Consider the following 16345-nt stretch of genomic DNA (forward strand, 5'->3'; position numbering starts at 1 on the left):
CATTTTTCAATATTTGTTCTACTCGCAGACTATTCCCCAACCACTTCTATCACCTGTTGCAGTCAAAATACACCTCACAAAGTGACCATGTGTGTTGGTGTGTCATAAAACAACTGGTCAATTTTAGGATGGGAAGCCTGCTATCTTTAAGCAATGTGGCCAGTGATTGCCATTGAGGGATGGCAATAAATGCTATCCTTGGCAGCGGAGCCCACATCTCGAGAACAAACAAACCAAAATGATTTTATGCACTGAAATTGGAATGTGCTGTGAACTGAAATTGAAATGTGCTGTCTGAACTTATGTAGTGTGCCTAATTTCAAATCTGCATCAGTATCATTCTGTTAAGAGCTTATCCCCAAATAAAAACTTCAGTAGTTTTAATGAAGTAAATGTTTATTGTCCCTTTTAAAAAGGAATCCTTAGGCAGAATTTAAAGTCCCTCCCTGAACTTTATTCCGAGACAGGTGAGAACAGTTTGATCGGGCGGGAGTGCGTGGTGTGGGGACCCGCCACTTCCCCTTGATTAAGTCCAGAAGAGGAAACCTTGCAGCTGATCTTTCAGCCAAGGTGCCATTTGAGGCTCGTTATTTGGGCAATTACCGTCCCACCTCGCTGTTTCTAGCATTTAACCAGTGGCTGGTGATGGACTCATTTTGCAGGGTGAGCGAATAGCAAACCTTATTTTGCCTGCAACCTCTTTGGTGAAGGGGGAGCTCCCTTGTTCTCAGGTACTCCTCATGATCGAGGAGACAGGATCGGGAGGGAAGCCTGCTGAGGGTGAAACACTCTGCTCTTTCCTCCAACCGACACCCCCCACACCCCTCCTCACTGCCATCTTTTCCTCAGTTACATTTCTCCAGGGATATGATGGTAATTCCTGGTGAAGCCCCAATTGCATTACTGGCAGCAGCCACCTCTCCTTTTCACACTGTTGGTAATGGAGAGATGCTGACTTTTTGGCAGACAGCTGTTGGGACAGAATCTTTATTCTACCGAAGGGAATGCAGTAATTAAATGCCCCTCATGGAGCGAGGAGCCCCAGAGGTAGTGTTCCACTGATTTATGCTTTCAAACTAACTTTCAAGTACAGCAACAGCATTGGCATCGATCCATCAATGTGGAAAATTGTCAGAGTATGTCCTAGCCCCAAAAAATAGGACAAATCAAACTTGGCAATTACCGCCCCATCAGTCTATTTTTGATAATGGAAGGTTTCTTCGACAGTGCTGTCAAGTGATACTTACTCAGCTCAAAGACGCTCAGTTTGGGTTCAATGAGGGCCACTCAGCTCCTGACCTCATGACAACCTTGGTTCAAACTGGACACAAAAGCTGAACTCCAGAGGTGAGGTGAGACTGACTGGCTTTGACATCAAGGTGACATTTGCCCGAATGTGGTATCCAGGACCTCGAGCAAAACTGGAGTAAATGGGAATGGGGGAAACTCAGGTTAGAATCATACTGAACGTTAGGAAAGATGGTTAATAATAATCTTTATCAGTTTCACAAGTAGGCTTCCATTAACATTGCAATGAAGTTACTGTGAAAATCCCCTGGTCGCCACACTCTGGCGCCTTTTCGGGTACACAGAGGAAGAATTCAGAATGTCCAATTTACCTAACAAGCCCGTCTTTCGGTACTTGTGAGAGGAAATCGGAGCACCCGGAGGAAACCCATGCAAAAGACACGGAGTGTGTGCAGACTCCGCACAGACAGTGACCCAAGTGGGAATTGAAGTCGGGACCCTGCCGCTGTAAAGCAGCAATGCTAATCACTGTTTGTGGTTGTTGGAGGTTAGTTACCTCTGTTCCAGGATTTCACTACAGGAATTGCCCAGGGAAGTGTCCTAGAACCAACCACCTTCCACTGCTTCATCAATGTAACCTTCCTTCGCTGATAACTCCTCAGATACTGAAGCAGTCCATTTCTAAATGCAGCAAGACCTGGGCAATATCCAGGTTTGGGCTGCCAAGTAACATTTGTGCCACATGAGTGTCAGGCGATAACCATCTCCAACAATAGGGAATCGAAGTATTGCGTATTCATGTTCGTGCCTATTTGGAACGTCACTTTAAGAGTTCGATTTTGTGCCGTACTGATGATGTCATCCACAGTTGGGCAGGCTAACAGTCGGTCTGTTCTAGCAGCCTGTGAGAGAACACCTTCCCCAATAGTTCTTGTTTTGTTCTGCACTTTCATGGTCTGCAAGCTTCTCTTTTAAAATACCACAAGGAAACCGGCGACGAGGTGGTTCATACACCGAAAAAAGAACTGCAGAAATCCGATGGAGTAAGAAAAATGTCTATCCATGCTGCAGCTATCCAAAAAGAATAAAGAAGATAAAAACGTCGCTACTAATCTGGCAATGGAGGGCTGCTGAATAATAGCAGCAGCCATGGAAGGAACTGAAATTTAAACATGGTTTCTGGAGAAAACAACATCAAAAAAGAAGACTTGCTTGCCATGTGCTCTGCTGGAAGCTTCTGGAACAGTGTTCCCTCTACTTTGGGCAGCACGATAGCATCGTGGTCAGCATAATGGCTTCACAGCGCCAGGGCCCAAGTTCGATTCCCAGCTTGGGTCTGTGCAGAGTCTGCACGTTCTCCCCGTGTGTGCGTGGGTTTCCTCCGGGTGCTTCGGTTTCCTCCCACAGTCCAAAAATGTGCTGGTTAGGTGGATTGGCTATTCTAAATTGCCCTTAGTGTCCAAAAAAAGGTAAGCTGGGGTTACGGGGATAAGGTGTAAGTATGGGGATAGGGTGGAGGTGCGGGCTTAGGTAGGGTGCTTTTTCCAAGCGCCGGTGCAGACTCGATGGGCCGAATGGCCTCCTTCTGCACTGTAACTTCTGTGTTCTGTACTATAAATAGCAAGTAAAGTAACAAATTATTTGAGCATTTGGGGAGTTTTCGAACACCCCATGCAAAACTCAGAAAGGAACAGGTTGAGCTCAGGGTTACCGTGTTTGGAATAAAAACAAGATAGTCCTAAAAGCTTTGTGGCACATCTATGCTTATGCAAACCTTCCATCGTAAAAAATAGCTAGAGTTATTGCATCATGGGACCTTATGATGAAAGTGCCAGACACGGGCGCTCATACACTGAGAGATTTGAATACGTTGTCCAGACTGACAATTTTGGCAGACGTAGTAGTCCTGATTTTCCTGAGCACGATGAGGGGAAAATGTTCAACATCCTGTGAAACTTGGTGCCACCAGAAAAGTCAGGCTCATGCACCGGGCGCATATGACAGTGGTGAGAATGAGCAAGTTCTTTGTGGTGGAGGACAGGTGTGTGAGGTGTTCAGGGAGCTCAGCAAACCATGTCCATATGTTTTGGGCATGCTCAAAATGGGTGGTGGATTGATTTTACTTGTAAAGGGCAGATACCCCACCTTGCTTTGTTAAGTTGTTGATTTGTTTTTCTTTATTATTCCTATTATGTTTTTTGTTGTTTTCTTTCTGTAGTGGTTTGTAAAATTTTGAATAAAAACAAATTTAAAAAAAAGAAAAATCAGGCTCAAACGTATGGTGAAATTGAGATATTGCAGGATAATTTCTCACCGAAGCTCCTTGGTCATCGCTGAGTTTGAGCTTCCACAAAGTGTGCAGCAAGAAAGTGAATCAATCTCACAATTTATAGCTAATTTGAAGCAATTAGCTGAATACTGTGAATGTGGAGATGTCTTGAATGACACCATTAAAGACCGGCTTGTGTATGGGCTAAGAAGCGAAACTGTCCTAAAAAGCAGTCAACAGCAATTTAGACCTAAAGAAGGCTGTAGAAGTCACAATGTCTGTGGAACTAGCAGCTAAGCAAGCACAATTAAGCTTGAGCACAAGTCCATAAGGTTTCGGCTGAAACCCAAACACTGACACGGATTCTAAATTGCCATTGATCTGCAAAAACTGGTCACAAAGCAACTGATTGCTTGAGTAAAGATGCAAAATTGCAACAAGGGGCATATTGAACATGCGTGTTGGAGAAAGAAACAACAAGTTTAAAACAAGTATGATAAAAAGCAAAAACCAAAGACATCAAATGAAAAACTGAATGGAGAGAAAAGTATCCACATGATAATAAAAGGGGTCACAGTCAGAGAATGAACTGTTGTTGAACGTACTGACCATTACGGGCGCAACAAACCGTTACTTGGTCACTCCTTTACTGACGGACAACTGGTGAAAATGGAGGTGACACTGGCCCAATTTCATCGGTATCAGAAACTGTTTACCAAGAGAAACTACAAAATATCCCCTTAAAACCCTCGATGTAACATAGACATAGAACAGTACAGCACAGAACAGGCCCTTCGGCCCTCAATGTTGTGCCGAGCCATGATCACCCTACTCAAACCCACGTATCCACCCTATACCTGTAACCCAACAACCCCCCCCCCTTAACCTTACTTTTATTAGGACACTACGGGCAATTTAGCATGGCCAATCCACCTAACCCGCACATCTTTGGACTGTGGGAGGAAACCGGAGCACCCGGAGGAAACCCACGCACACAGGGGGAGGACGTGCAGACTCCACACAGACAGTGACCCAGCCGGGAATCGAACCTGGGACCCTGGAGCTGTGAAGCATTTATGCTAACCACCATGCTACCCTGCTGCCCCTGTGAAGCTACATGGACAGACTGCGGACTTGCCCTTTCACATCGTTAAAGATAACTATCCAGCCTTAATGGGAGGAACCTCGCTATAGAGAATGCAGCTAAAGTGGGCCGAGGTTAATCTCAAACCAGATGCTGAAGCAGGCCCAACCAAAAACCTAAAGGAACAGAAAGTAGCAGCTGCTGAATAAGCTCCAAAAACAGCTGTGGTCAAGCCAAGCTAGCAGCGTTGGCACTAAGATAACAAAGGCTCAGCATGCTGTGACAAATGCGGTTCAGAATTGAGAAGCAAAGTGTGAAGAGCTTATGGAAGATGCATATGAATGCTTTGACTAAAATTAAAGCGTAAAGTACACTGGAAAATTTGGTGAGGATATCCAGAATGCATTTAAATGCACCCTTTGTAAATTCTGAACCACAGAGCAACAAGAGATTGAGGCGCATCTCGAAACACCTTACCGTAACAAAACTCTTAAGTTCATTGAAAAGAACATTGATTGGATAAACAGCTGCTGACTTCCTTCATGCATCAATGGTCAACAAGAATAAAAAGATTGCTAATCATAAACAATGGCAACAACGGGAGCAAAACGAGTCAGCGCAGAAACTCATGAAGGATGTTTGGATGGAGTTGCTCCAGATGGCCAAATGAAAAGAGTAGGAGCTTTTCAGAGTGCGGTTTGAAACAGCAATATTGCTTTCCTATTTTGCCCTGTTGAGACACCCTCAATTACGACGCGAGAGCGAGGTCGGTAATCAAAAGGCTTTAATCTACAGAGAACTGAACAGCATCCGAGAGAAGTGTGCTCACCACATGGAGCCTTATCCTATATACCGTTTCCTGGGGGCGTAGCCAGAGGCGGAGTCCCCCAGGGTTCCAAGCATCTTAAAGGGGCAAGGTATTAAAGGTCAGATACCGTTTACAGCAGTTATTAATACAGTTCATCACACCTGTACAGTATCTAAAGTCCAATGAACATACCAACAGCAAGAAGAATTCCCATAACTTGGTACGCCCTTCTTCAGGATTAGTGTAATCGACGCCTGGGTCAGTATCGCCGACAGCTCCCCCTTCTCCAGCACCTTGCTAAACATCCCCAATAAATGTGCCAACTCTGTCTCAAACTCCTTCTAGAACTCTGCTGGGTACGCTTCTGGCTCCAGAGCCTTCCCCGATTTCATCCTTTTTGTGCTATCCATCACCACCTCCCTAAATCCTAAGGGCTCCTCCAGCGCCTGCCTCCTCTCCTAATCCAGCCGTGGGGATTCCAGCCCATCCAAAAACCACCCCACCATGTCCTCTTCCTACTCACCCGGATTGGCCCTATACAACTTCTCGTAGTATTCCCTGAACACCTCATTTATCTTCCCGGCTCCGACACCACCTCCCCCTTCCCTGTCCATACTCTCAGGATTTCTCTAGACGAGGCCTGTCTCCGTAAATGATGAGCTAGCATGCGGCTCGCCTTCTCTCCATATTCATACTGCATCCCCTTCGCCCTCGATGGCTGTCCCACAACCTCCCCGTCGTCAGCCTGTCAAACTGCCCCTGCAGCTTTCTCTCCGCCAATCCCTCCTTGGTGGGGGCTCCTGAATATTTCCTGTCCAGCTCCACTATCTCATCCAATAACTGTCCACAGTCCTACCTCCTCTTGTCTCTGTGCACCTTGAAAGAGATAATCTCCCCCCCGAACCACCACCTTCACGCCTCCCAAAATGTGGCCACCGATGCCTCCCATTCTGATTCAACTGCACATAGTCACTGTCCGCACCTTATCACAGAACCCCTTGTACGTTAAAAATCCCAAGTCTAACTTCCATTGACCTCTGCTCCTGCCTTGAGCTCAGTCTAATCTCCAACCAATGCAGTGCATGGTCAAAGATCACAATTCCCGCAGACTCAGCCGCCACACCACCGCCCCCGTCCCCCACCAACACCTCTCAACTCACCACAAAAAAATCAATTCTGCAGAATACCTTGTACACGTGCGAGGAGAAAGAGCGCTCCCTCTCTCCCGGGTTCATAAACCTCCAAGGATCCACCATTCCCATTGTTTCCATACCGTCCCAGCTCCTTTGTCATCCTCAACCATCCCATTTAGTTGCGGCTCAACCTATCCACCCTTGGCTCTATTATGCAATTAAAGTCACCCGCCGTAATCAACTGATGCATGTCCAGGTCTGGAATCGCTCCCAGCAACCCCATCACAAACCCCATGTCATCCCAATTCAATGCATAAACATTTATTAGCACCACCGACGTCCCCGCCAACACATCACTCACTATCACATACTTCCCACCCCCGTCCCACAGTTCCTTGGTTCCTACAAACCCTGTCCTTTTGCCAGTAGGATAGTCACCCCTGGTGACTTTGAGTTGAACCCCGAGTGAAGTACCTGACTCACCCATCCTAACCTGATCCTTCACCTGGAGGTGCATCTCCTGCAGGAAGACCACCCCGCCTTCAAGCTTCTCAAGTGCGCGAAAATCTGGGACCTTTTCACTGGCCCGTTCAGCCCCCGTACATTCCAAGTTACATAGAATCGTAGAATTTACAGTGCAGAAGGAGGCCATTCGGCCCATTGAGTCTGCACTGGCCCTTGGAAAGCGCACCCTACTTAAGCCCACACCTCCACCCTAACCCCGTAACAAAGTAACCCCACCTAACCTTTTAATAATAATAATCTTTTATTGTCACAAGTATGAAGTTAATGTGAAAAGCCCCTGGTCGCCACATTCCCGCGCCTGTTCGGGTAAGCTGGTACGGGAATTGAACCCGCACTGCTGGCCTTGTTCTGTATTACAAACCAGCTTGTCTAGCCCACTGAACTAAACCAGCCCTTTTGGACACTAAGGGACAATTTAGCATGGCCAATCAACCCAACCTGCATATCATTGCACTGTGGAATGAAACCGGAGCACCCGGAGGAAGTCCACACAGATGCGGGGAGAAGGTGCAAACTCCACACAGTCACCCGAAGCTGGAATTGAACCAGGTCCCGTCCCCGTCCCCCCTCACTTCCGTTCACCAGCACTACCTGCCAGCATGGCCGCTCCTGCACGAAGGCTCCTCCTATCCTCTCCTCCTTGGTCTGTGCAAACGGCTCCTGGTTGTCCCCACCCTCCCTCACACAGACACATCCAAAACTACAGGTCACCTCCTCCAAAAATTAACGACCACTACAACTGGTGGGTGAGGCAGTTGCCCCCTTAAAAACATATTGCCCCTTAACGAACAATCACAACAACAAAATCCCCCCCACCTGATAAAAATAAAACAGCCTCCAGTCCCCACACTACCCGCATCTCCCGAAGTTTGTTATTCCAGCTCTTCAGTCATCCATCAACATTCAGTTCTCCCCCAGTTTATTGTCTCTAATAAAGTAATTGGCCTCCTCTGGGGTTTCAAAGTTTCAAAATAGTACTCCTGGCCTTCAAACGTCACCCACAGTTTCGCCGGGTACAGCACCCCAAACCAGATCTGCCTTCGGTATAGAACCGCTTTGGCTTTGTTGAATTCGGCGTGCCTTTTCGCCAGCTCCTCTATAATGTCCTGATAGATTCGGACCCTGTTTCCCCTCCCATTCGCAGTTTTGCTTCTCTCTGGCCCACTGCAGGATCGTCTCCTTCTCCACAAACTTATGGAGCCTCACAATCACCGCCTGTGGCGGATTCCCACTCTCTGCTCCTGCCTTAGGGACCTGTGCGTCCTATTCATCACCAGGGCCTTATCTAGCACCCCCTCCGCCACCAGCCCCGACAATAATCTGTCCCTCAATGTCAACAAAATGAAGGAGATTGCCATCGACTTCAGGAAGCGTAGTGGAGAACATGCCCTTGATTACATCAATGGGAATGAAGTAGAAAGGGTCGAGAGCTTCGTTTTTAGGTGTACAGATCACCAACAGCCGGTCCTGGTCCACCCCCATGCTGACACTATAGTTAAGAAAGCCCACCAACGACTCTACTTTCGCAGAAGACTAAGGAAATTTGGCATGTCAGCTACGACCCTCACCAATGTCTACAGATGCATCATAGAAAGCATTCTTTCTGGTTGCATCACAGCTTGGTATGGAGCCTGCTCTGCCCAAGACCACAGGAAACTACAAAAGGCCGTGAATGTAGCCCAGTCCATCACGCAAATCAGCCTCCCATCCATTGACTCTATCTATAATTCCCGCTGCCTCAGAAAGGCAACCAGCGTAATTAACCCCATGCACCCCGGACCTCTCTTCCACCTTCTTCCGTCAGGAAAAAGATACCAAAGTTTGAGGTCACGTACCAACCGGCACAAGAACAGCTTCTTCCCTACTGCCATCAGACTTTTGAATGGACCTACCTCGTATTAAGTTGATCTTTTCTGTACACCTTGCTATAACTGTAACATTATATTCTGCAGTCTCTCTTTCCTTCCCTATGTACGGTATGCATTGTTTGTATAGCATGCAAGAAACAATACTTTTCACTGTTTACTGATACATGTGACAAATCAAATCAAAAAGCATACTTGAGGCGTAGCTTGTGGCACTCGTGCCTTCCACACTTTCGGGCAAGCCAACGATATGCAGATTCTGACTTCTGGATCTATTCTCCTGCTCCTCTAGCTTTGCCCTTAGCTACTTGCAAAGGTCCCCCAGGCGCCCCACCTCCGCTTCCAATGTCTCTGACCCGATCACTGTGGTCAGATATCTCCTCCATCTCCCGGATCTGCAACCCTTGTGACTCCAAGTGCTTCTCTGCTCTCTCCATCAACCCTGTCAGGGGTGCTACCGCTGCTCCGATGGCCTTCGCTCGATCGTCCTTCATCTCCTTTCCCTCCTGATAAATGCCATCAACGCTCCATCAGAGACAACTCTTTCCCCTCCCGCATCTTTCCAATTGTTGCTGCTCCACAGGTCTCCTCCAGCTCCTTGGCCAGGTCTTTAACCTTCTTCTGCCAGGTCTGATAACCAGCAGACATGCCACTCCCGGGGGGGATCTTCTCCTCCAAACTTTCAGCTACACTTTCCTATCAAAATTCCCCCGCCTTTGGGTAAAAAAAGAGCTCAAATCAATGCCTTTGAGCCAGAGAGGCCCTGTGTGCGACCACTCTGTGGTCGCCACCGGAAGTCCATACTGTAAATTTTGATTATTGGTGTTATATTGTGTTTCATTGAAGGAACCTCTGATGTAAAGGGGTGTGGACTCATGTTTGTTCCTAGCTGGAATAGATAACTGTAAGAATTCAATCATGTGACATACTGATATAATCGGCAGTTTGGGTAGGCTAACAGTCAACCTGTTCTAGCAGCCTTTGTGAAAACACCTTCCCAATAAAGCTCTTTTTTTTATACCTTCGTGGTCTGCAAGCTTCTCTTTTAAATACCACACTAAACATCACCTCTTGACATTCAATGGCATTACCGTTGCATCACCCCCACTATCAATATCCTGAATTTATCATTGACCAGAAACTAAATTGGACTAGCCATATAAATACTGTGGCTACAAGAGGGCAGGAGTCCACCAGTGAGTAAGTCTCTTGCCTGCTTCCCCACTATCTACAAGACACAATCCAGGAGTGTGATCGAATACTCTCTACTTGCCTGGATGAGTGCAGTTGCAACAACAATCAAAAACTTGACACCATCCAGGACAAAGTAACCTGCTTGATTGACACCCCTCCCAGAAGCTCACCGCAGACGCACAGTGGCAGCAGTGTGCACCATCTACAAGAAACACTGCAGATACTCACCCAAGGTTCCTAGACAGTACATTCAAAACTCTTAATTGCAAGCATCTAGGACAATGGGGGAGACATATGGGGGCATCACCACCACCTGGAAGTTTTCATCCAAGCCATTCACCATCCTAATTTGGAAATATATTGATGTTGTTTTCACTATTACTGGGTCAAAATCTTGGAACTCCCTCCCTAACTATCATTGTGAATGTATCTACCACATGGACTGCACAGTGGTCAGCTCACCACCACTCTCAAGGGCATTTGGGGATGGGTAATAAATGTTGAATGAATAGAAATAAATTAGGGACATAATTTTCCCAGGGCCCTTGGAGATTGAGTTAATGGGGACGCCACCAGTTTTTCATTAAATTCCACCCCTTGTGTGAGAATGAGGAAAGAAGTATTGTTATGATGGCCCAAGCTCAGCTTTTGTAGCCTATAAACTTCAGAAACTGCATTAAGCTTAAGAAGAATGGAACGATAGATACTTAGATCATGGCAGCAAAGAGAGGGGGAATAGAGAAAGATCAGTTCCCTTTTTTTCAATCTTAATAAAAAATTAAAGCCATCAAAACCTGGAATAGGTAGGAATACAGGCGATGAGGGAGGACAATTCGGGAAGATGAATATAGATTAAGAGTGGATTTTGTTTTATCTCTGCCATCTTCACTTTCAAGGATTGAGTTTGAATTGAATGAGAAATGGAGTGTAATTCAAAAGGGAAATGGTACAGTAGATGAGAAAGGATGGTGAGTTAGGAAATCTTCCTCTAAAGAAGAAAAATGTAATTGGACTGAAAAGGCTGTACCTTGATGAAATATTCTTCAGCTCTTCCAAATATGAATTGACATTTTCATCTTTTCTAGTAGATGTGTTGGAGATCGAAACCAGATTGTTTTTGAGTTAGAACTAAGTTTATTTTCTAACAATATGGAATTGCAAGGTATACAAGGCAAAGTAAGCTTTCTTAAAAAAATTCCAATGATGGACCTGAGCCAGCTGCTTACAAATTATACACACTTCATCTTTTTTTAAAAATAGAATTTTAACAACCATCTTTTGGAAATGTGCTTTAACAGCTCTTTTTTTCTCTTTTAGGCTGCATTGCATCTCCCCCAAAGACCTGCACTGCATTGTTCCACGGTGATACCTGTAGTGGCTTTTTCAATGAAACTTGCTATGTGGATACTTAGACTTAAAGATTCTTGGTGTTTTCTGCCATGGATGGTAACCATCTCTTGGGTTTCTCATCATGTCCGTGATGGTGTCCGACATGGACTATGGTTCTGTCCCTTTGGAAATACAGCTCCTGTGCCATATTGGACCTACATCGCAATTACAGCTTCATTCCCTCACCTTTGCTCAGTTCTTATGTATGTGACTGGCACAAGAGAAACAATGTCCATGTCCCATGGAATTGCAATTGATGTATAACAATATATATGTATGTCGTGATTTTCTGTTTCAGATGAAGCTCACCACACTGAACTGGACGTATTTTCAGATGCCAACTACTGACCGTTGTGAAACTACTTTTTGTGAAACTACTTGTGTATCAGCAATATGCTGTGTATAAAATTTAAAATATAGCCTCATTCTCTGATAAACAAAGCTGCTATGTATGTGTAACTTGTGTGTTTTTCAGGAATCAAAGTATTTAAAATTTGTATTTCCCTACAGTTCCTGTTGTAAACATGATCAATGACTCACATAAAGCTATGTAATCTTTTCAGTTGATTGAAGTGTATATGTATTGTGATTGAAATTAGAATGAGTATCTTTTTATTATTTAAAGATACTTAGAGTTTGCTTGTGTTGAAGTGTGTTTGTTGAAAATTTGTGATAGTATTGGGCCATCTACATCCCACATAGGAAAAGCAGTGATGTAGTAATTTATGATTAACGATTGATCTTCTGTAAACCGAGTGAGCACCTTTGTTATGGTTACTGGAACTTGTTATATCAAATTAAATGAACTTGGTGTTTTCAGATACATTCCCTTTTTCTAATCGTACTTTTAACAACTTTGATACTTCAAAAAATGCACATTGCTTGTCATGTTAATGCTTTTGAAATTCTATCTGCATTCTTATTCCTTCTGCTAACTCGAGCAACTATCATCACTTTGTTTAATATAAGATGTGTACATATGAGTCCCATTCAATTGAATTTTTCAATTGCTTTTATACAGCAAGTTCCCCCATTTAATTCAAATCAAAAGATCAATAACAGTTTTGGAAACTTGGGGGACGAGTTCAACCAAGTCATTCAAGAGGGGCTTTGATTATTATCTGAAAAAGAAGACCGTGTCAGGCTTTGGGGCGAAGGCAGGGAGTGGCTCTGATTGAATTACTCCTCCATGTCGGCACAGGCACGATAAACCCAATGGTGGTTTTCTGTGCTGTAACAATTTTATGATTATATTCCACGATTTTGCCACATTGCCAGGTAGCCTAGTGATTATACTTGGCTCGTAACACCGAGATTGGCAGATCAAATCTTATCCACGGCATGTTGTGAAATTGATGTAAATTGATAAACTTGCTAAATTATGGACTATCGTCAGAAAATGATATGAAATCTGCAGATTTTTAAAATTTGTTCTCGGGATGTGGACCTTGGCGGCAAAATTGGTATTTATTGTCAATCCTGAATTGTCCTTGAGATGGCAGTGACACTTTTAGATGCTCCCCCAATGCTGTTGAGGAGGGAATTCAGTAATTTAACCCAGCCACAATGAAGTAATATATATCTGCTACAATGGCTTGTGACTTGGAAGGTGATAGTGTTCCCCATGTCTCTGTTGAGCTTGTCCTTCTGGCTGGTGTGGAAGTTCTGGATTTGTGAGTAGCTGCTGAAGAATCCTGCAAGTATTACACACAGCAGCCCAGGTATGCTGAAGGGGTGGATGGGCTCTCGCTCAGGTAAATTGCTTTGTCCTGAATAGTACAGTAATACATATAGTCCTGCTTGATAATTAGTGAAACTGCACTTATCCAGTGGAGAGTATGTCACCAGATTCCTGATTTGTTCCCTGTAGTTGATAGAAATGCTTTGGGAGCACAGGAAGTGAACCATTCACCATGGAATACTCAAGTTTCTGAACTCCTCTAGTAGCCAAGGCAGTTAGATGGTTGTCCCAGTGCAGTACTGGTCACTGCTGAGCCCAGGATGCTGAGGGTAGCTGTCTTGATCATGGTAAGATCTACAAATGTGACAAGGTGATGTTTTGAACTTTTAATTTAATTTGATGCTTCTGAAGAATTGTGAATACTACAGAACACTCTGCAATCAGAGAACAGTCCCTCTGCGGCTTTATTGTTTTGAGGGATGTGGGTGTTGCTGGGCATTTATTGCCCATGCCCAATTGCTCTTGAGGAGGTGCTGGTAAGCTCCTTTTTGAACCACTACAGTCTGTGTGGTGTAGGTACATTCATAGTGTTGTTAGGAAGGGAGTTCCAGAATTTTGACTAATCAACAGTGAAGGAACGACAATATATTCCCAATCAGGATGATATGTAGTTTGAAGGGGAACTTAGAAGGTGGCGGTGTTCCTATACACCTGCTAGCCTTGTCATTTGTGGTGGTAGAAGTCATGAGTTTTTTGCGTGGGTTTCGTCCCCACAACCTAAAGATGTGCATGGTCGGTGGATTGGTCACGTTAAATTGCCCCTTAATTGGAAAAAATTAATTGGGTACTCTAAATTTATTTTAAAAAAGAAGTCATGGGTTTGAAAGGTTCAGTCCATGGTGCTTTGGTGATTTGATAGAGAGTGTACATTGGTGCCACTGTGCATCTGTGGTGGAGGGAATGAACATTGAAGACTGAATGAGGTGCCAATCAAGCGGGCTGCTTTGTCCTGGATGGTGTCGAGCTTCTTGAGTATTGTTGGAGCTGCAGTCATCCATGCAAACAGAGAGTAATCCATCACATTCTTGACTTCTGCCTTGAAGATGGTGGATTGGTTTTGGGAAGTTATATGGTGAGTTACTTTCCACAGAATTGCCAGCCTCTGACTTGATCTGGTGAGTCAGGGTTCTGTCTACAGCAGGAACTCCAGCAGTAATGTCCTGGAACTAAAATGATTGGCCTCCAATAAACATGTCTATCTTTGTGCCAGAAATTATTCCAATAACTGGCAAGTTTTCCCCCAATTCCCACTAACTTCAATTTTCCTTGATGCTGCACATAAGACTTCACATACTTCTTGTCTACAAAACCCTACTCTTGTCACTTTAGTACTTTTGCTTCAGCTTTTTCCATTATAAATCCATACGGCAGCAGTTCTCAAACTGGATTGTAACTGCAATTGGGAGGTCACTGCAACATCAAATAGGGACAGGAAAAATAAAATATGGTAGTGCAATGTGAACTGCAAGATGTGACAATTTGGATTTGGAATCAAACCATCAATCGTATCTGTTACTGACAGACCGCATCTATAATATTGATACATTGATTTTTGGGGAGTGCAGTTTTTTTCTGGTTGCATCTGCATTCAAATGAAAACAATTCCTCTAGCATGAGTGAATAAATTGTTATTGATACAAAAGTTGTTCAATTAGTCATGGACTGGGCAAGAATTCAGAGAGCACATTTTCAAAAAGGGAAACCATTAAACACTGAAGCTGGAGGCACTGCCACATTGCTCTGAAGTGATTGAAAAGTGTACATGTTAAGTCTAGGCTGAGCACCCCCTCTAAGACTGCATCCTGTACTGATACCAAGGCCCAGACAGTATCCATCCCTGACCTTGCCTTTCCCTGATGGTCTCTCGCTTTACTGAATCTTGAAGCGCAGCACTGTCCATGAACTGGCAACAATCCATGTGCTGCTGAGCCCTGGCCTGTCTAAGCCCAACTCCATCACTCTGGCACCACAGAATGACTGGCTTTGATAGCAGCTGCCTCAGGGCCCTCAACCTGTGCCTCTGATACTTCCTGGCCAAGGTCCAAAAACTGGAGTGGCTCTGATAAAGTACTAGACTGGTGAGTACATAAAATCATTTTTCTTTGCAAGGCATGTTAAAAATGCATGTTTTCATATTTATATGATGACCTACAATACGTGAACTTTCTACATTGAATGTAACTGCCAAATGCTTCTTCATTGCTGCTTGCCTTTTGATGGCATCAGGGGTCACGTTAATTTTCAATTGTTAAAATGGGGTTGTATTGGAAAATAGTTTGGGAATGGCTGCCTTTGGACACATTTGTGATGGAAGCTGGCTTTATAAACTTTCTGCTCATACTGTAATCGCATCCACCTGCCAGTGGTATATTTGTTTTCCTTTTCTTCAGCTGTGATGAAGAGAAGGTGCTCCATTGACCCTTATTGCCACAGGATTTGTTTACCTTTAAATTGAGGTATATATGTCATAATATACATCCAGATATATGATGGAGTGCAGACAGGCAGTGATTGACACACAGGATGACCAGTGAGCACACAGAACACAGCAGCCAATCACCAGACAGGACACGACCACTATAAAGCCAGAGGGCACTAGTTTTCCCGTTCTCTCGGGCTCCAGCCTCTGAGACAGTCAGAGCTCATGAGCAGCAGCTAGTACAAACACCATGTGGTAGTCAGTTAGTCTGGTCAGGTTAGCCTCAGGTCTCCAGTCAAGTCTGCATAGTGTTAACCCGCAGTTAAGCTTGTATTATAGTTAGTTGTTCAACCTACCTTGAGATAATCTGCCTTGACTAGCGATCAGCCATCCGGTAACATGGACAGCGTCTGCCCTCCCCCGCAGCTCCGCATCGCCGGCAACCTCGGTGCAAACTGGAAGATTTTCAAACAAGTTCCAGCTCTATCTTGAAACCACTGACCTCGAGACTGCATTAGATGCCAGGAAGATCGCACTATTCCTTTCTACAGCCGGGGACCACGCTATCCACATCTACAACTCCTTCACATTTGCTGAAGGCGAAGACAAGACGAAGTTTAAAACAGTCCTGCTGAAGTTCGACAGCCACTGTGACATCGAAGTCAACGAG

At 44.7% G+C, this 16345-nt stretch overlaps 2 protein-coding genes across 4 annotated transcripts in view; one reads left to right on the forward strand and one right to left on the reverse strand.

Moving 5' to 3' along the window:
* Positions 1 to 12340, forward strand: part of tmem267 (transmembrane protein 267) — a 28963-nt gene extending 16623 nt beyond the window's left edge. For all 3 annotated transcript variants that reach the window (XM_038790626.1, XM_038790625.1, XM_038790627.1), the window contains exon 3: positions 11444 to 12340. In XM_038790626.1, coding sequence (XP_038646554.1) covers positions 11444 to 11779 — 336 coding nt within the window. In that variant the 3' untranslated portion in view covers positions 11780 to 12340. The remainder of the gene's footprint in view (positions 1 to 11443) is intronic.
* The window catches only part of il11ra (interleukin 11 receptor, alpha), a 150166-nt gene continuing 135163 nt past the window's right edge, over positions 1343 to 16345 (reverse strand). Inside the window, exon 12 of the mRNA XM_038790622.1 lies at positions 1343 to 1421. The gene's annotated coding sequence lies outside the window, so the exon portion shown is untranslated. The remainder of the gene's footprint in view (positions 1422 to 16345) is intronic.

Source organism: Scyliorhinus canicula, chromosome 3, assembly GCF_902713615.1.
Source record: "Scyliorhinus canicula chromosome 3, sScyCan1.1, whole genome shotgun sequence".
In the NCBI taxonomy this organism is placed as follows: Eukaryota; Metazoa; Chordata; class Chondrichthyes; order Carcharhiniformes; family Scyliorhinidae; genus Scyliorhinus; species Scyliorhinus canicula.